The following is a 20,652-nucleotide window of genomic DNA, read 5'->3' on the forward strand; positions in this document are numbered from 1 at the left end:
AAAGAAAACTTGGATGTCTCTATGCAAAAAATAAACCTTGAACCACATATAAAAATTAATTTAAGATGGACCAGAGACCTAAATATAAAACCTAAAAGCATAAAACTTCTAGCAGAAAATCTTTGTGACCTGGAGTTAAACAAAGATTTTTTAGACATGACACCAAAAGCATGATCCATGAAAGAAAAAAATGATAATTTGGACTATATCAAAATTAAGAATTTCTGCTCTTTGATAGATAACGTTAAGGGAATGAAAAGATAAGCTACAGACTAGGAGCAAATATTTACAGATCATATAGATAGAAAGGATTTGTATCCAGAATATATACAGCCCTCAAACTCAACAATAAGGAAACAAACAATCCAATTTAAAAATGGGCATAAAATTTGGACATCTCACCAAAGATTTACAGATGGCAGATGGTAGAAAAGATAATCAGTATCATAGCCATTAGGAAAATTCAAATGAAAAACGAGATACCAGAATATACTTAAATGGATGGCTAAGGAAAAATAAAGTAAGAATGGAAGATACCAAGTGCTGATGTGGATGTAGTTGTGGTCAAGTGGTACTCTCATATATTTCTGGTAGGCGTGCAAAATGTACTGCCTCTGTGGAAAACAGTTTGGCGGTTTTCATAAAGTTAAGCATATACTTACCACATGGCCTAGCAATCCAACCCCTAGATATTTTCTCAAGGAAAATGAAAACTTATGTTCCCACAAAAGCATGTACACAAAGGTTTATAATGACTTTATTTTTAATAACCCCAAACTGGAAACAACCCAAATGTCCCTCAGTGGGGGAACGGATAAACAAACTGCAATACATCCATACAATGGAATATTGCTCAAAGATCGAGTGGAACAAACTGCCGTTACAGCAAGGTGGATGCAATTCAGATGCCGATACAAAATGAAACAAGCCAGATTCATAATGCTACAGACTGTATGATTTCATTTGTATGACATTTCAGAAAAGGCAAAACTATGGAGACAAAAAATAGTTCAGTGGTTGCCAGGGGTTAAACATAGGGAAGTAGATGACTCTAGAGGGTGTAAAGGGGACATTTTAGGGGGTTGATGGAGGTGTTCCGTATTTTGATTAGTGTTGGTTACACCACTGTATGTGTTTATCACAACAGAACTGTATACTAAATAGCGTGCATTTTACTCAGTGTAAATTATAGCTTAATTTAAAATATTTATGTATGTATATAAAATAATTTGTATATGTATGTAAAATAATTGTATAATTTTATAAGTTTTACTAAATTTTATTTTTTTTAATATAATTTTTAAAATGCAGATTGAAAAAACCAAGTTCTGAAAAGCAGCGTAGCCATTTAATATGTGAAACTAAAATTATTGTAGGTTAGTACTTGGTATCTTAAACTGTGTTGAATGAATATACAGAGGGGAGAGGATATTAGATGTTTCATTAGTTGCTGTTCATTCCTGTATAATTGGAAAAGGAGCAGTGCAGGTTTTCCCTGCAGATTAGATGTGATTATTCTTTTCTATTCTACTTCCTTGTAGACTGCACAGCTCTTGAGATGGCAGACTATTTGGACCTTATCCCTGAGATTCTGATTCATCAGGTCTGGGGTGGGGCCTGGCAATCTGCTTCTTAAACGGCTCCCCAGGTGATTCTGAACAGCCAGCACCACCGATAGGGTGCAGCTTGATGCTCAAAAGGCAGAAAGCCACACATGGTCCAGCCCAGCCCACTAGGGCAAAAGTCAAGGTAAAATTCTGGGCCCAAGCCAAAGCTTGAAATATCTCCTTTACTAGAGAGGACTATTCTGTTGGCTAATCACATAGAAAAGAAATGGAAAAAGGGAAGGGAAAGAGAAAAGAGAAAAGAAAAAAAAAAAAAAGAGGAAAAGGGACAAAATACTATGGGTACTTTCATATACGATACTCCAGAGTGGTCTGAATTATCCCCATATAACTGATGAGAAAACTCATCTGAAGCTCAGAGGTTTTTTTTTTATTACAAGCATAATAAAATACATATTAAGACGTATCTACCAGTGGAAGGACACAGTCATATTTTTCTGTTCCATTCTCTAATACTCACTAACACCCCTCACAAGCCTTATTGCCAAATAACTCTCATTTCACAATGGAAATATATTGAATCTGTTAGTAAGTCTTCCCCAAAACACTTTTCTTATACTTACCTTGAAAAGAAAGCTCTCAGCATGATAATGAATGGTGTGTATGTCCACTTCACTTCCTATTCCTAACAGATACCAGTTTGTCATTGTATTTTCATTCATGATGAGGCCATGGAGATTCCCAAAAATCTTTCCATTAATAGCTAAGAAGGTAAAAAGAGAACTGCCTTTGATTAGTGATGATTACTTAATCTGGTTTTAGAACTGATTCAGGAAGATCTTTAGGTCATCAATATTTTTGTCTGCCTGGTAAACATGTAATAATCTCACTCACACTTGCCAATGTCCCCACCATCTAAGACCCCAAATTCAGAGTACTAAGAAATCCCTATAAAAGAGAGCCAGAAAAGAGAAATAGTAGTTTGTTTTTAAAAGCTATCTCTTGGGTAGCAGTACATGTTGGTTGGAATATGCCAAATAGGCATATTCCCTTTATGGGGTGGATTACCGCCTCATGTGTGAGGTCACCAGATTTATACCGTTCTACAGTTGAGTGGACAAAAGCCAGAGAATTAAGTTTATATAAATCAAAACTGAAGCAATTAAAAGGTATTTACTTAATATTTCACTTTCTGAGAACTAGTTTGGGGCAAGTTCCTAAACCTGGCTGAATCTCCAAAAAAAAGGAAAACTTCACATGGGCTGAGCCCATGATCTAACAATTACCAAAGCAAGCTCAAGCTGGGCTGACATGGCGAGGACTTTCACTCCTCTGCTTTCTACTAACTTTTTATTCTTTGCATCATGACACAACCAAATGAGTTACATTCATTAAAAAGAGAGAGCCTACTAAGAAACTTTTGGGAGAGGGAGGCAAAATTGTAGGGGAAAGAGTAGCTGAATCAGAGATCAGGCTACTATATTCTAATCAATGTTAGCAATTAACTAGCTTTGTTATCTTGGGCAAGACCTATTTTTTTGCACACTTTTGGCCAAAAGTAGATCTCGGTGAGAGAGGATAGGTATATCAATTAGAACACATTACTTACACTTAAAAAAAAGAAGTACCTTAAATTTCAAAGAATTAAATAACATAGACACATTAAAACAGAAATTTGGTGATGGTGTTTCATGTTCCAGAGACAGTTAAACCAGCCCCTCAAATTTGATCAACTAGAAGTTATCCTGTATTCTTATAGAAATATACCAATATGTGATAATTCATTTCCTAGGAATTACTTTACAGTCTGATAGTTTAGGGATCCCAGCATTCAGAGATACAGCTCCCTAAACAGTTGGTCCAAAACCTCATTGGACCTTGCAGGCAGCCAATCAATGGCTTGGCTGGTTCCCTCTGAAGGAAAGCTTTAGAGGACTTTCTTCAGTCCAGGTGCCCCTGGGAATAAAGAAGGGCTCAGAGAGGGAGGCTGGGACCTTGCACAGATTTCTATGAGCTTATCTCAACAAGAGGGAGGCTGGGACCTTCCACAGATTTCTATGAGCTTGTGTCCTTTTTAAACCTCTGATATACCATGCATTTTGTTGCTCTCCTCAAAATCATCAGAGGGTTTAAAATCTCGTGGATCTTTATTAAGATACTTCTTAATATTGTCATCCAGATACCAGGATTCATTCTCATTAAATACCAAAAACAAGAGAACAAATTCATGGTCAATGTCGCTTCTTCTTCCCTTTTCATTCAACACTCCTTCCCTGCATGTAATCAGAGGGCCCATCAAACCACTATAGGTATCCTGAAAGAAAAATAAACTGAATTAGAAGAGCCTTTGAATAATTTAATACCACTGATTAATTGCTTGTAAGAAAGTCATTGTAAAAATACTAAAAGACTATTGACCAAGGAATAAGTACTAAGAAATCCTGAAGAATAGGGTGATCTTTGTGAAAATTTAGGACTATTTCTAAAAATTTTCTAAGAGTGAGCTTTTTGAGGGCTGAGGCTGTGTCCTTCACTCATAGCTGAGTCTCCAGAGCAGAGCCCAGTGTCTACTACATAGAAGGGGTTAAATAAATATTTGTTGAATAAACGAATGCTTATTTCTATTTTCCTGTGTGCTTTTCAAGTGAGACTGTATTTTTTTTATAGAAGTGTAGTTGATTTACAATGTTGTGTTAGTTTCAGGTGTACAGCACAGTGATTCAGTTATGCATATATACATATATATAAATATATAATATTCTTTTTCAGATTTTTTCCATTATAGATTATTACAAGATGTTGAATATAGTTCTCTGCGCTATACAGTAGGTCCTTGTTTATCTATTTTATATGTAGTGTGTATCTGTTAATCCCAAACTCCTAATTTATCCCCCACCCCCGCTTTCCCCTTTGGTAACCATAAGTTTGTTTGCTATGTCTGTGAGTCTATTTCTGTTTTGTAAATATGTTCATTTGTATCATTTTTTTAGATTCCACATATAAGTGATATCATATGACATTTGTCTTTGTCTTTCTGGCTTACTTCACTTAGTATGATCATCTCTAGTTCCACCCATGTTGCTGCAAATGATGTTATTTCATTCTTTTTAATTACTGAGTAATAGTCCATTTGTGTGTGTGTGTGTGTGTGTGTGTGTGTGTGTGTGTATAGCACATCTTCTTTATCCATTCATCTGTTGATAGACATTTTGGTTGCTTCCATGTCTTGGCTATTGTAAATAGTGCTGCTGTGAACACTGGGATGCATGTATCTTTTTGAATTAGAGTTTTCATCTTTTCTGGATATATACCCAGTAGTGGGATTGCTGGATCATATGGTAACTGTATTTTTAGTTTTTTAAGGAACCTCCATACTGTTCTCCATAGTGGCTGCACCAATTCACATTCCCACCAACAGTGTGTGAGGGTTCCCTTTTCTCCACACCCTCTCCAGCGTTTATTATTTGTAGACTTTTTGATGATGGCCATTTTGACTGGTGTGAGGTGAAACCCAAGTGAGACTGTATTTATAGGTATATACAGATGCTTATATTCCATGTCCTATGGGTAAAAGTTAGCTGGATGATTTAGGAATTAACATGAGCCCATGGATGACTTCCATGTCGAGTTGCTCAGCCCTGAGCTTTCTTTTGATGGAAAACTCCCACATTTTCAACTGCCTATTAGCTATTCTACCTGGATGTGACTCTTGCAACAATTCAATCTGCTAAGCATTTCTAAAATGAATTTTAGTATTTCCCTCAAACCATTTCCTTCTCCTGAATTCTCTATTTCAGCTAAAAGCACTATGATATTCCTTGTCATTTAGTCCAGGAAACTTGATTTCAATGTTTACTTCCTCCTTCTTCCTCACTCCATCCCATCTCATTTGCTATCAAATCTTACATTTCTTTTCCCTTCACAATGCCTCTCCATTCTGTGACTTCCTTTCCATTCTATCTGCCATCCTTCTAGTGTAGGATATTAACACCTCACCCTGGACTAGAAATTGGCTCCTCTCTGGTCTCTGCTCTCCGCACCTCCAGCGCATCCTATTGACAACCATCAGATTAATGTCATCACTCCCATATCTAGAGGTCTTCAGTGACTTTCCAGTGATGGTCCTACTGAATAAAAGACTAATCCTCGACAGGTCCTGAAGCCCCTCATGTGCTCTCCCAGTGGACTTTTCTAGCTTATGCTCCCTTGCTGCTTTCCTTTTCTACCCTAGATGATAGCCACACGGGACTCTCAACATTTCCCAAACACACCTTCTACTTCCCTATTTTCAGCTTGACTCATGACGTTCTCTCTTCCTAGACTCTCTTCCCAATGCCTCCTCTATAGCCCTGCACTCATATAAAACTCACCAGATTCAGAGTTGTAATATCATTACGGGTGTGCACACATATTATTTTCCCCGAACATGATAAGTTCCTTCAAGACAAGAATATTTGCAGCCCTCATAGTACTTGGTGGGGTCATTTGTGCATCACAAGGGCTCAATAAATATTTGTTGGGATGCACAAAGGAATCAACAAATAAATGTGGGTTTCCCATAATTCTAATATGTAATTTTTTTTTCAAGTGTCTGGTATGTTTCTCCTGAACTCTTGCGCTCTCCAATACAACTCAAGGACATTAATGCAGCCATCTAATATTTAAAATGAAGGCTAAGATAATCCCTCACTTTTTAAAATAATGGGCAATGTTTACATTTTATATCAGATATGACCTTAATTTGGACTTCGATTTATGAAGTATAATTCTAGACTAGTTGTTTTATATACACATACCTGACTCAAGTTCAATATTGAATCTTTGCCTTTAATTTCTAAGTAAAGTTAGCCTATTTATCATTCAAATATTTTGTAGTTTCAGTTACTAAGTTTACTTGGAGTGTGTTTTCTTTCCTGAGCCCTTTTTCACACATCAAAAACCATGGTATAAATTAAATTAAAGTATATATTTATTTTATGGTTATCTATTTTCCATATCCACTCTTGCTTCAAACTACCTTGTAAGTTCTAAATTTGGTAATTGAAACATTGAGATTTTATTTTTTCCCCTATACTTTAGATCAAGTGTCGGCAAACTTTGTTTTTGTAAAGCACCAGATAGCAAGTATTTTTTACTGTGTGACCCATACCATTTCCATCACAACTACTCAACTTCATCATCAATAATGCAAACAAACAGTCATGGCCATAGTTTGAGACCCCTGCTCTAAACCAATACATCTCTTCACAAATACCCACCATAGTTGTGATAACTTGAATAGTCAGCTTAAAGCCATATCACTATGAGCATTTTGGCGGCTCTCTCCACCTTACCTTCACAAAGTTTACTGTTGAATAGTAAACCCATGGAATACAATTTGGGTCAGATGGCCCTGGACCGGACCTTTTAGGGACATTCCATCTGTAAGTTTTTATTTCTCCTGAAACAAATGAGAAGAAATAGAAAAAATTTTTATTCATGTTACCTCTGTTCCAGACAATTTACCTGAAGAAATACAAACAGATTCTTCGTATATTTTGGTTAAAGTTTATTGCTGAGTAGAATTGCCCATTCATTAGAAATGTTCCCATTAAATTCACATCTTGATTTTCTGCAGGTTCAAAATGACAGATTTTCATTTCAGACTATAGCCTTCCATCTTAGTTTGCCTTTTCTATTATCAACTGATGTTTATTCAGGAAATGAAGACTTATTTTACACCTCAATGGTTTTTTTTTCCTCAAATTATGTATCTTTTTCCTAAGAGTTATGCTTGAGCATGCTTGAGTTACTGTGGGCCTCAGGCTTGGCTTCTTGTGGAATCAGCAGGGAGCTTTGTAAACTCTCACTGCTCAGGCCTCATCCCAAACCAATGAAATTAGAGTATCTGGGATCTGGTACTAGGGTACCAGTATAGTCCCTAAGCTTCTCAGGTGATTCTAATGTGCAGGCAGGTGAGATCTAGTTGGAACCAGAGAGAAACAGAGAGGCCTAGTTTCAAATCTCAACCCTAATGACTTGTTTTCACTCAACCTTGACAAGTAACTTAATCTCACTGACTTTTAGTTTCCTTATTTGTAAAGTGGATTAGTCATCCCAGTTTTCAAATTGTTGTGAGGATTAAATGAAATAAAATACCTAGAATAGTGCCTCACATTGAAGGCAGTCAATAATTGCTAATTTGTATGTATACTAATAACAAATACATGCACTTGCTCTTGTCAGGCCCCATATCTGTACATCCCCTGGGGCTGACCCAGTGCCTTGCAAAGGAGTCATAAATATATTCATGAATTATCAAGATAATCACATTGTAAAAGGCTCATTTAAATTGTTATCTCCTTTTGAACTGTGTCCCTTCCCCACCCTATCAGGACAAGCGACCTACAGCTGAATGTGAGCCACAAAGCAAAACAAAAGTAATGCTTACATGAAACTTTGCTCCATGTTTGCTCATGCACTAGTTGATTAGCAATATAATTTTAGGTCTAGTTTCCATGATTTTCATTATAGCCCCTATGCCTTGGTAATCACAAGATAAACAACTGATATTTAGCTTTCTAAATGCAAGTGACTACAGGGGTGGTGTTAAAGTTGGAACAATCCATCGTCTACCCCAGCTGGGAGCCCAGCTCTCAACAAAAAGAGGATGCTAAGTAAATGTTTGTTGAGTGATTTAATAAAAAGGAGAAGAAGATGAGGAAGGAGGAGAAGAAGGAGAAGAGGAAGAGGAAGGAGAAGGAGGAGAAGAAGAAAGAGAAGGAGAAGAAGGAGGAGGAGGAAAGGAGGAGGGGAAAGGGAGGAGGAGGAGGAGGAAGTGGGGGAAGAGGAAGAGGAGAAGAAGAAGAAGAAAAAGGAGAAGAAGAAGAAGAAGAAGAAGAAGAAGAAGAAGAAGAAGAAGAAGAAGAAGGAGAAGGAGAAGGAGAAGGAGAAGGAGAAGGAGAAGGAGAAGGAGAAAGAAGAAGAAGAAGAAGAAGAAGAAGAGGAGGAGGAGGAGGAGGAGGAGGAAGGGGAAGGGGAAGGGGAAGGAGAAGGAGAAGGAGAAGGAGAAGGAGAAGAAGAAGAAGAAGAAGAAGAAGAAGAAGAAGAAGAGGAAGAGGAAGAGGAAGAAGAAGAGAAGAAGAAGAAGAAGGAGGGGGAGGAGGAGGAGGAGAAAACTGATAGGGGCTTACTTTTCTTAAAATGCTAGTTTGCTCTCTTCATCGCATGCACGCCCTGATTAAACGTTCTTCTCTAAGTTGCCTGGACTTCCTGCACAAAGCTAGTTTATTGCTCCTACATCCAATCTCTGGGTTCTTCCAAATCTTTCTGCCTTATTAGAGACCCTTGTGGGGACTGAATCCCTCTGAGTTCCAGTAAAATAATAATAATAATAATAATTTCTCCTTTACCATGCTCTAAACATTTTTCTCCCTACTCTCATAACCCTCACATCTAGGACTCTTGGAAGGCCAGTCAGCATAGAGAAGTTGTGTCCCTTACCACTCCTCACCACCAGGGCACAACAACCTGGGAGGGGTCACACCAGCTTGCCCACAGCCCTACCAGAGCTCCCCGCCTCCCATGGCTAATAGGCACCTTTCTTCCTCCCTTTAGAGTTGCTTTCAACCATCAAAAATAAATATATTTAATAGCTTTTTTGACTCATTTTAAACTATTTCCCTCTTTATCAAAGCAAGACACATCCATTATAGAAAACCTAGAAAGTATAAAAAATGTGAGGAGGTAGAAAAGATGATCACTCTGCTGTTTAAAATACCAACACAAAGATAAAACCATTATTAACATTTTGGCTTATTTCCCTTCTGGTCTTTCTTCTATACTTGTATTTTGCTTAACAAGTCTTTCCCATGTTATTAAAACTTTCTTAAATGTCATTTAATGATTGTACAATGGTCCATTCTAAGAATTTTCCAAAATTGACTATTTCTCTGTAGATAGACATTTAGATGTTCATGAGAAGTTTCTTGAAGCACCTTCTGATACTGGGAGTAGGTAGTGGCAGAAGTTGGAATAGTAGCCAATAACGATTTCCCTTCCCACAACCCATCCTTGAATAGATACCTTGCTAACTTTTTCTAGTGATGCATTAGATTGTTTTCTTTTCTTTATACCTATTTAAATTTTTAAAAATTTATATGACCTTTATTGCAATTATATAGCATTATTATAATGTTATTAAGTATTCATCAGAGGTAAAATGGAATATAACTCCCCTGTAATACCTATAGTTGCTATCAATCTCGTAACTGAAGGTCACAGGGGCTCTTGACATTTATCACAAGCACACTTTAACTGTGTAAATGTTATGGAAGCTCCTTAAATTGTGAGCTCTTCTCTCCCTTCAATGCATCTTTTAAAAGCCAGTTGGAGTTCTATCTCCTTTATAAAGCCTTCCCTATTTGTTCCTAATTAAACAATCAGTCTTCATGGGTTTTCCTTCTCTGAAATTTTATCAACACTCTCAGATATATTCTTGAAATTCTTCACCACTTAGAATTTTGTCTTGCATAATCTGCACTCTTGCTGAAATGATTCATCTTTTTTTCTTCCAAACTCATTTTAAGCATCTTGAACGAAATGTGTGGTTAAGAGCTCAGGTCCTGAAGTCAAACAAACTGAGTTCCACTATTACTAACGTCTGACCTGGTTAAGTTCTTTACTCCTCTTTGCTTCAGTCACCTGTTAAATGGGCATAACTATCATACTTCATCAATTACAGGATGCACATTTTTCACAGTTTAGCACATCTGATGTCAGGATGTATCTTTCAATCAGTGACATGTTAAAGTTTAATTGGCAGCATGTTTTTTTTTTCTTTCTTTAGTAACAGATAAAGTAAGGATGGCCATTACAATTGATGGTATCAGGTTAAATGAAATATGTTAGTGTCTACCTCCCTGGGTTATTTTAAGGATAAATGAGTTAAAAAAAACTTGTTTTAAATGTAAAACCTGGCACAAGGTTAACACTGAATATGTGTTAGCTGTTATGTCTTAATACCCTTTAAGGTTCCTAATGGAGCCCTAGGAACTCCATAAGCACTTGGTCATTGGATGAATGGTGATTTCATATTGGGGTAATGGTTGGAGCACATTGACATTACAATGAGCTCTCCAAAACCCTTCAGAGTTCAGAAAAGATCAGAGAAGAGTTGAGTCTGCAGTACTCATCAGGATGGAGCAGATCTGTGGGGTAAGTTACCTGGCTTTGTGACAGGCACTGGGAGTCCCTTCCCGCTCTCCATGTCCTCCACTCCGTGGGCTGAGATGGAGTAGGGCCGATTGGCCTTGTTCATAAATATGATCAGGATGGAGTCGCCCACCTCGGCATGAATCATTGGGCCTAAAGGCAAAACACAGACCTGTGTGCATTGTCATTTCTCTTTTCAACATTGGTGTAACTTACATGTAGGTAGTATTTGACAAAATAAACGAAGGTTAGAGTCGTTATTAGTGTATTTCCTCTAGAGGGAGATACTGGTAGCATTAAATACCACATCATGTTTGGCAATTGGACCAACCTGGGTTCAAATCCTGCCTCCTTCACTTACTTATTAGAGAGGCCTTGAGTAAGTTAAGTGACCTGAGTCAATTTCCTTATCTGTAACATGAGTTTAATAACACCTTTTTCAGAGGGTTACAGTAAGGATTGAAGCACAGTAAATACTCAATAAATGCTTAAATTTTTATATTGCTGAGACATACTCTCCAGGAAAAGCTATAGCCACAGGACATGGTGACTTTTTTTGTTTGTTTGTTTTTATTTCAGAAAAAAGTGCCCGTTTTGTTATCATTAAGGGATTGGAATCCAAATGACTATGAAAATATAATGTCAATTAAAATTTTTTTAATTAAAATATATGTATATTTTATATATATAATTCCATGCATACTAATGATGTAGGATATGGTGACTTTCAGTTGTAATCCCCCTGTGTGTAACCTTTGGTAAGCCTAAAACTGCTCATTATCTGGTTAATGGATATAATAGTGAGGATGCAATGAAATGATGCGTATAAAAGGGATTTCTAAGATAACAAAATTAAAACATATGTATTGATGTATGGTCAATACAGTGATTTCACTAATGCATGTCCAAATGTCCAATGCTGTTTCTCAGTATTTGGATACCTTCACGAGATGTGTTCTTCAGCACCTCACGTGTACACATTTCTGTTACAAGCAACCAGCCTGCGTGCCAGTGGAAATCGGCCCACACATCTCTGGAGAGGCCTGCACCCACGTTACTGTGGGACGACCCTCACCCGTGACAGGTGCCTCTTGGTGCCCAGAACGTGCCACAAACGCAGTTTTCTCAGCCACACCGACAGAGTATCGTACACAAAGGGGTCTTCACAAGGCATTGCTTGAGAGAGGTGGAAACAGACTTCCATCTGGGAAGCACATCAGACCCAATCCCAGTGGTTCTCAATATGTATTTGCATTCTACATTCATAGGGAGATACACCCACGGTTGAGAGTCAGACCACACCCATCCATTCTTCACTGGTTCAAACCATGGTTTTAATTGCTCTTCTGAGAAATGTAGTTGGCTGTCCGTATGAGTGAATGCAGGGTCCACGGATACGGAGGGCCAACAGTACTAAGCCATTTAATATAAGAGACTTGAGCATTTTGGTACCCATGGAGGTCTTGGAACAAATCCCCTGTGGATACCAAGGGATAACTGTACTGATGAAAGGCCTAAATAAATCTAAAATTTGTTGGACTATTATTATCTTCAGAAGAAATACTTAGTATGAATCAGAAAGTGTCTGAAAAGCATTCTTTTAATGATAAAGCTAGAAAAGAAAAATCTAGGCATGTTTTTAAACAGTAGTTTGGGGTAGAGTTACCGATGGGGCATGTGCATACTTATATTAAAATCACTATTTGTGTATACATTACCACATAAATTGCACATGCCTTGCTGTATTGGTGAGAGGGAGCAGATGCTTTCTGATTTACCGCCTGGTGGGTCACAGGGAACAGTAATGACCAGAGGTGGGCCTGTCCTGTGCCCTTTGCAGCTTCAGGAGTGCAGACCTCTCCCTGAGCTGCAGAAAATGAATAGATGGGCCTCCCGCTCCACTGGCTGAAGTGCTGCTGGGCTTGCCTCTGATGAAGTCACTGGTTTGTGTCATTTTACTGAGCAAACCAAACCGGGGCTCTCTGGGTGGGGGGGAGGCGGCCCAGCCCCCTCTGCAAGATCAGCACCCTTTCTTCAGAGATCTGTCCACACACAGGGCTCCAAAGAAGGAATGTTCCCATGGGAGATTACTCATTTGGTATGACGAACAAGCTTGGGAGCTGACGTTAATAGATGGTGAAGATGGATGGGCTGTTTAGTAATTTATGAATCTAGTAATCTCGTGGTGCCTTATTTTAATAATAAGAAACACATTACAGCCTTACTATTTATATAAGTTGCCTTGTACTTTTAAAAATGGAGACGGATTTCTAAAAGTCATCTAGATTAGCCCTCTGCTTTAAGATTTCATCTTCATAATGGAGTCAGGTTTGGTGATGTTCAGGTGAAGAAAAGTGGGGAAGGTTAGCAGGAAGGGCTTATCTGATCTCCAGGTCAGGCAGCCCGGGGCATCAGACAGGCAGAGTCGGTTCTGAGAAGGCCAGGAGTTAGGGCCCCTGGAACTGAATCTAGGCCATTCACCCAAGCACCCCTCTTTTTTTTTTTTTTTAAAGATGGGATTTTTAAATTAATTTATTTATTTTAATTAATTAATTTATTTATTTATGGCTGTGTTGGGTCTTCGTTTCTGTGCGAGGGCTTTCTCTAGTTGTGGCAAGCGGGGGCCGCTCTTCATCGCGGTGCGCGGGCCTCTCACTATCGCGGCCTCTCTTGTTGCGGAGCACAGGCTCCAGACAAGCAGGCTCAGTAGTTGTGGCTCACGGGCTTAGTCGCTCCGCGGCATGTGGGATCGTCCCAGACCAGGGCTCGAACCCGTGTCCCCTGCACTGGCAGGCAGACTCTCAACCACTGCGCCACCAGGGAAGCCCCCAAGCACCCCTGTTAAGTAAGGGGTTCCTCTTTTGTCAGAATGATTTTCATGGTGTGTTGGTAAGGCACCGTGCATGGATGATTGAGAACCTTGGTGAAGTTATGCAAACACTCTGCCTGCTGTTCTGAGGCAACAAGTTGTTTCAGATGAAAATTTCCTGGCTGGGCAGAGGGGTGGCAAAGGAACGTCAGGGCAACAGGCACTGGTTAGACTGCCCTGATGATACGGATTCCTGTTTGCACGTCATCTGGCAGTCTTCTTATGGCTACTGTTTGTATGAGCTGAGCACACAGCACACTCCCTGATAGTGGGAGAGCAGGAAGTTGTCATACTTGGATGAACGCAGTCAGGCTACTCTGTTCCTTCCACCCCTTCTTGGGCAGAAGTCTAATCAGACGTGTGTGTGTGTGTGTGTGTGTGTGCTGGCAGTGCACGGCTGCGATCTGTGCCATACCCAGGAGTGCCAAGTGCTCCTCTCCTGGCGGTTGGGCTTTGATCTCCACAAATTCTCCATTGGTGTATTCCCTGTAAACCACTTTCTTGTACTGAGAGCCAATCCAGTTTTCAGTGTGGTTCATAAATATATCTCCATGTCTGCAAATCAGAAGCAACAGGAATTAGAGTTGTTAGAGGGTAGGAAAATCCTCGAGTGCTTCTGCATGATTCGGGGGTGCACTGGAGCAGTACTTCCCAAATCTGGCAGCAATCAGGATCTCCGTGGGGAGCTGGTTTTTTGCACCAGGCTCTCGGGGAGTGGCACCAGGATTCTGCATTTGAAAGCATCTCTGGGTGCTCAGATGTGGGCAGTCCGGCACTGGCCTATGGTCCACTCTTGGGAACCATTGCTCTAAAGCCCTCCTGGGCGCTCAATCCCTGACCAGCCTTAGTTAGAGACTCATAAGAGCCCTTTGAGGTTGCACTTCTCTTCCTGGAACTAACTAACCTCACACACATGCTCACCCATGCACATACACACACATTCTACCACCCTGCATTCCTCCAGATTTTATATGTATCAATCTGTACCTTGTTATGCTTTTCCATTTTAAAGAGCTCAAGAAAGTCTGTGGGTTGTGTATTGTGCATATACATACAAATATATACATATATTTTGGCCACATTGCACGGCTTGCAGGATCTTAGTTCCCTGATCAGGGATTGAACCTGGACCCCAACCGTGAGAGTGCCGAGTCCTAATCACTGGACCATCAGGGAATTCCCTAAATATAGATACAGTTGATTCTTGTTATTCACAGTAGTTACGTTCTAGAGAGTCATCCCAAACACTGAATTAACAAATACTGAATCATTGTTCCTAGGGGAAACACAGGGTTAGGTTCCTTTGAACCTCGGGTCACAATATTTTCATCAACAGATCAATATATAACCTTGTTTGACGTGTGTTTCTGTTTAAAGACATCTTATGCAATATATATTGCTGATCCATAAACACTGAACTCATGGCCAATAGTACTATGACTCATGCCTGAATGAAGCTTATCTAGCACCTGTATTTCCTCCATAAGGACACGTTACAGCCTTCCCGTGCTTAGGGACCCTAGACAGCACTTCAGCCCCACGCTGGGGGAGCCATTTTAAACAGCTAAATCACCAACAAAAAGCACAAAGAAGAAAAAAAAAGTGGCACTAAATAGATGACCAAAAGGACACTTGTTTCCGTAGGAGAGGTGAAACAAGAAGGCAGAAGGATGCATTGTTGGTTTGACCTCTGCTAGGAATGTGAACATCAAGTGACATACATTTTTTACTGCTTTATTCATATCTGCAAATGACCACAAAAGCACCACAAGAATTGACTTGGGAGTTACAGATAAATTTCAGCAAGTAGGCAAATTCACAAACATGGAATCTGCAAATAATGAGGATCAACTATATATTTTATCTAGCACCAAGCTAGATCATCACAGAAGATAGAAACAAATCTATTGACTTTATCTCCAAATATAGTGTGTCTCATGTCCTTCCATTTCCCTACTGTTTAACTGCCGACACTCTAATCTAAGCCACCTACCTAATCTAATCACTTACCTGTATTAACTGGAATTGTTCCTAACCATGTTCTCTGCCCCCAATGCTCCTTTCCTCTCTCTATTCTCTACTCCAGGGGTCCCCAACCCCTGGGCCACAGACCGGTATGGTACTGGTCCACGACCTGTTAGGAACCGGGCCACAGAGCAGGAGGTGGGCGGCAGGCGAGCAAGCGAAGCTTCATCTGCTGCTCCGCATTGCTCCCCATCACTCCCCATCGCTCCCCATCGCTTGCGCTACTGCCTGAACCATCCACCCCCCTTCCCCCTTCCGTGGAAAAATTGTCTTCCACGAAACTGGTCCTTGGTGCCGAAAAGGTTGGGGAACATGCCAAATTTGAGCATGTTGGTCGGTCCTTGTGGAAAAGCTTTTTAAGGCTTCCCACTGGCAGACCCCTCGATTTAGCTCTCATACCCTTTCCTTATCTGCCTCTGCCAACCTCCCAAACCTGGTTTCCTATCATTGCCCCCCACATGCTCTATGCTCACGCCATTCTAAGTGTTCACTCTCTTGAGCTCCACATGCCCTCCACTCCTCCGGGCATCCACTTGCTGCTTTCCTGTGCTGAGAGCACACTTCCCACCTCTTCAACTGACCCTCTCTTCGTGTCCCAGCTCAAAGACTACTTCTTGCCAGAAGCTTTCCCTGATCACCTACCCTCTCCCCACCTTTCCCCCAAGATGGGGCTTCCCTTCCCACAGTGACTGCATGACTCAGTGTGCTTGTTCTAGTGTCTGCCCCATGGACCATGAATTCTGTATGAAAAGGACCTTGTGTGCCCTTCTCAGCACTTTGCACAATGCCTAGCACACAGTAGGTATTTAGCAAATGCATGTATATCTTCTACCCACCACTGTGTGCTTTCCAAGAGAAGAGAATTTTTCTTCTACTTTTATTTTTCCAGGAGTCCTAGTAACGTGTGGTGGCGACAAGCACAGACTCTCGAGCCACCTCTGCTGTTTTCCAGCTTCCCTCCTCTGCAAAATGACATGATGATAATTCATCTACCTCCCAGGACTGGTGTGAGGATCATATAAGTTAAGGCCTGTAAAGCTGTGTCTGTGTCAGACACCTATTAAGAAACACATAAGCGCTTGCTCTATCATCTCACTAGGATGTCACGTGATAATGCTGGGCGAAAGCTGATGGAATGGGTCAAGTGTGTGGCGAGGGTCATATCAGATAGGGTTTGTAAAAGGCCTAGTAAAATGCCTGGCTCATGGGGGGTGCTCAAGATGAAGAGTCTTTTATATATATATATATCTTTATTGGACTATAATTGCTTTACAATGTTGTGTTAGTTTCTGTTGCACAACAAAGTGAATCAGCTATACGTATACATATATCCCCATATCCCCTCCCTCTTGAGCCTCCCTCCCATCCTCCCTATCCCACCCCTCTAGGTGGTCACAAAGCACTGAGCTGGTCTCCCTGTGCCATGCGGCTGCTTCCCACTAGCTATCTATTTTACATTTGGTAGTGTATATCTGTCAATGCCACTCTCTCACTTCGTCCCAGCTTCCCCTTCCCCCCCATGTCCTTAAGTCCGTTTTCTACGTCCACGTCTTTATTCCTGCCCTGTCACTGGGTTCATCAGTACTGTTATTGTAGATTCCATATATGTGCATTAGCATACGGTATTTGTTTTTCTCTTTCTGATTTACTTTACTCTGTATGACAGACTCTAGGTAGATGGCGAGTCTTGTCTGGAATCCCAGGTTAGGTAAATGACATGCATATCAGTCCACAAGCTCAGGAGTGCTAGGTATAACTTTATTTCTCTATAGCAACCTACTCTCTATTTTCAAATTCCTTCTCACTGCACAGACCCTGGCATTGTGCCAATGGTCCCATTTGTTGCCTTTCTGGGATCCTGAGGTCTCCCCAGCATGTTCTTAGGAAGCCCCAGGGAAAGACTTCCAGGTTCCAAGTGGAGGCAGAGGGTCTGTGCTGACCAGGATAATAAATGTCTCAGGGAAAACACATACTGAGGGGTAGTTTGAAAACCAGAGGTGTCCTATGATATGGCCTTGGGTCAAAAGTCAGAGGCATAGCAACTGGAGTGCAGACGGGCATTCGTTCCTGGGCTCTGATCTACACGGGTGCCACAGATTGCCACTAGGATGACTTGGCATTTCAATTCTGTACTGCATTTTTATCTACAGATCTGTTGTATTTTTAATAGGTGAAAATGCTCTCATCCCACTTTGTTTTTATTTATCTATGGGCACAATCCAGAGTGGCAGGGGCAGGGTGCAGACACACTCAGCACCCTCTATCTCTCTCTCTATGCAGCTTGGGAGACAATCTCAGAAGACCAAAGCTAGCTCTTCCTGCCAGCCCAGAGGGATGGGGCTGAGAACAGAAATTACACTGAGTTTCAAGAAAATAAATTTCTTACACACACGTGGGCTAAGATTGTACATGTGACAAAATTATTATACGATGATTTCTTCAGTGATGGCAGCCTGTGAATGAAATAATCATTTTAGAAAAAGCCAAATTAATACTCATTTCATTTTCTGCTGCAGTATCAGTCTTTAACTTGTATTGGCAGCACTGGTTTAGCAGGAGGGGTGTCTGGTTTAGCAAACTGGGTTGGTGAATCATTGAATGAATTTTAAATCGTCCTGTCCTTGAGGCAAATCTTTTAAAAATGGAGAGTCATTGTGTTTCTTCATTTGTCCATAAGGTGGCACCATTACATCCTTTGCCTTAGCCTGAACCCTCAAAACAGGCCAAATAAGAAGAGAAACGAAACAGGTTAATATTCGGAACAGCTGGGTGTGGGAGAGTTGGTGGGGGGCATAACCACAGAGGATTAATTAGGATGAGGGCTGGGGAGGGGAGAGCAAGGGAAGTGAGATAATAAATATCAAAGAGGAACAAGGGTGTGAAAGTCAGCTTGTGTTGAGAACAGGATTTGTCCTTCAAAAGGTCTATGTTCGACTCCAACTCTGCCAGTGACTAGTTGGACCACTTAACTGGGCCGAGTCTCCTCGTCCGTATATGGGACGGTGATACCCAAGCAGAGGGTGTTAACTTTGGGGGAAAAGTCTGCAGGTCTGTGCCTGAGATGCTCCTATTCCTTTCCTCCTTGGCTCTACCCGGCGGCCCTGGTGGGCTTAGGGCAGTAGGGACCAGTGGTCATCAGCCTGCAGGGGGCTTGAGCCCTGCTCATTCATTGGTGCTTAGCCTTGGCCGACAGCGCTGCCCAGGAGGGTCAATCTGGCGGACTTTCTGGGTACCAGGCCATCCAGAGAGACCTGCTTTTCCTGTCCCAACTCGGGGATCTCTGCCAATACCTCCTACGTGCTCCCTGGTTGTCCCCCACGGTCAGCGCTCGGCCAACGGCTCAGCCTCCATCCCTTTCCCCCACTGTCCTCAATCTACAGCTGCCCATCCCCTCACCCCAGATCTACGCACCATCTCTGCCTCCCTCTGCATCCTTTTGTCCTCCCAGGATCACTGTGAGATGGGCCTCTTTGCCTAAACCCTTTCAGTCCAGGCGCTCACTCAAAGCCACATTCGCTGGTCCGACAGCCACCCTTGGAACGAGCCAGCGGATGTGGACCGAGCCCGCCGCGGCAGTGCCCTTAAAATGACTTCAGACCCCCTCCAGGGACGGAGAGGGCAGCTTCCCTAAGCTTTCGTGCCCCTGAGTAAAATCTCTTGTCTGCCAGAACTGGGCAGACAAAACCAGGGCATTTTTAGTTTCCACGTTTGACAAACGTCCACGGAGCATGTGCGAGCCCACCCGAGAGACTCCGCGGCGGCTTTGGCTGTGGTACCTTTCCCATCCTCCGTCCGAGTGCTGCTTTTCGAACTCCCAGTTTTTGTCAGGGGCATAATCCCATTCTACCTCTTCAGCGGCGACGTAAAAGGTTCTTATCATCCCGTACGGCTGCTCAGAAGGGTCCTTGTTGCCGCAGCTGCTGACCTCATACATTTGATTCATGCCTCTCGTGAAGTGGTACAGGGTGGAGCAAAGCACCCGGAAGATGCCTGGAAGACAAATAGCTTGGCGTTGTGTGCGATGCTCGAGAGTCTGATTTTGGTTTGCTAGCAAACCTGTGTAATTTATTTCAAAATAGCTAACCGATAAGGTGGATTTTTAAAATATCATCTTTATATAGTATTTAAAAATCAGACCCCAAGGGGAATAAATTACTTTGAATATATTTACTTACGGGGAAAAAATACCATCTGCAATTCATTTGTCACGGACAAATAAAACTTGCCAAGTTGTTGCCGACAGATGATTTCTCTGGGTCTTCCCTATTGTACACACCTATTAGAAGATGGTCACTCCTAGAAAATCACTGCTAGGTGATGATTATCTTTGCCCCACCCAGTTTAAAAGAAACTCATTACCCGTAAGATGAATATTCTAGACAAAGTTCAAATTAGGTCACGTTTCTGAAGTCATGTCTCTTGCCCTAAAGGCATTCATAAGCTATAAAGTGCAATACACTAGTAAGGTATTACTATTAAAGCCAAATGTATTTCTTCATTAAGCCCTTGAGCAGAGGATGGTCTTGTTTCCAATGGTAAGTCTACGTTATACCAGATGAAAAGAAAAAAGAAAAACCAACAATCATGTCTGACTGAGAACAATAAAATTTTTAACCTGAATTTTCTAGATAGCTTGGCATCAGGTATACATATCTTAATTGAATTCACCATAAAATCATATAAAACCAAATTATTGGAAGGTATCAACTTTCAGTGAAATTACTGGATCAATAAATCTTCCCTTCCTCTAGTAGACTCTGTTCTCAGAGGTGAGTGAGAGTGAGGGTCTCGTTAACTACCTACAAAGCACAGAGATAGCTTCTATCATGCTACACATGTCTAAATACTGCCAAGTTACCCCTTCAGGATGAGCCCAAACCATTGGTTCATGGGGTACCCTAGCACCCCGTGGTGACCGTCATGAGGAAGGGTCTCTATAAAACCAGAGAGAAGACACCTCGGAAGACAGACGTGGCGAGAGCTTCCTCTGCCTATGTGGGT

The 20,652-nt window shown here is 41.2% G+C and overlaps 1 protein-coding gene across 1 annotated transcript in view; it reads right to left on the reverse strand.

Moving 5' to 3' along the window:
* HEPHL1 (hephaestin like 1) overlaps positions 1–20,652 on the reverse strand; it is a 108,916-nt gene that overhangs the window by 8,498 nt on the left and 79,766 nt on the right. The window contains exons 12-17 of the mRNA XM_082409877.1: positions 19,428–19,641; positions 14,042–14,181; positions 10,770–10,910; positions 6,899–7,005; positions 3,657–3,879; positions 2,189–2,328 (exon numbers count right to left, since the gene is read on the reverse strand). Coding sequence (XP_082266003.1) covers positions 2,189–2,328; positions 3,657–3,879; positions 6,899–7,005; positions 10,770–10,910; positions 14,042–14,181; positions 19,428–19,641 — 965 coding nt within the window. The remainder of the gene's footprint in view (positions 1–2,188; positions 2,329–3,656; positions 3,880–6,898; positions 7,006–10,769; positions 10,911–14,041; positions 14,182–19,427; positions 19,642–20,652) is intronic.

This window comes from Balaenoptera physalus (assembly GCF_965194825.1).
Source record: "Balaenoptera physalus genome assembly, chromosome: 10".
Taxonomy (NCBI): domain Eukaryota; kingdom Metazoa; phylum Chordata; class Mammalia; order Artiodactyla; family Balaenopteridae; genus Balaenoptera; species Balaenoptera physalus.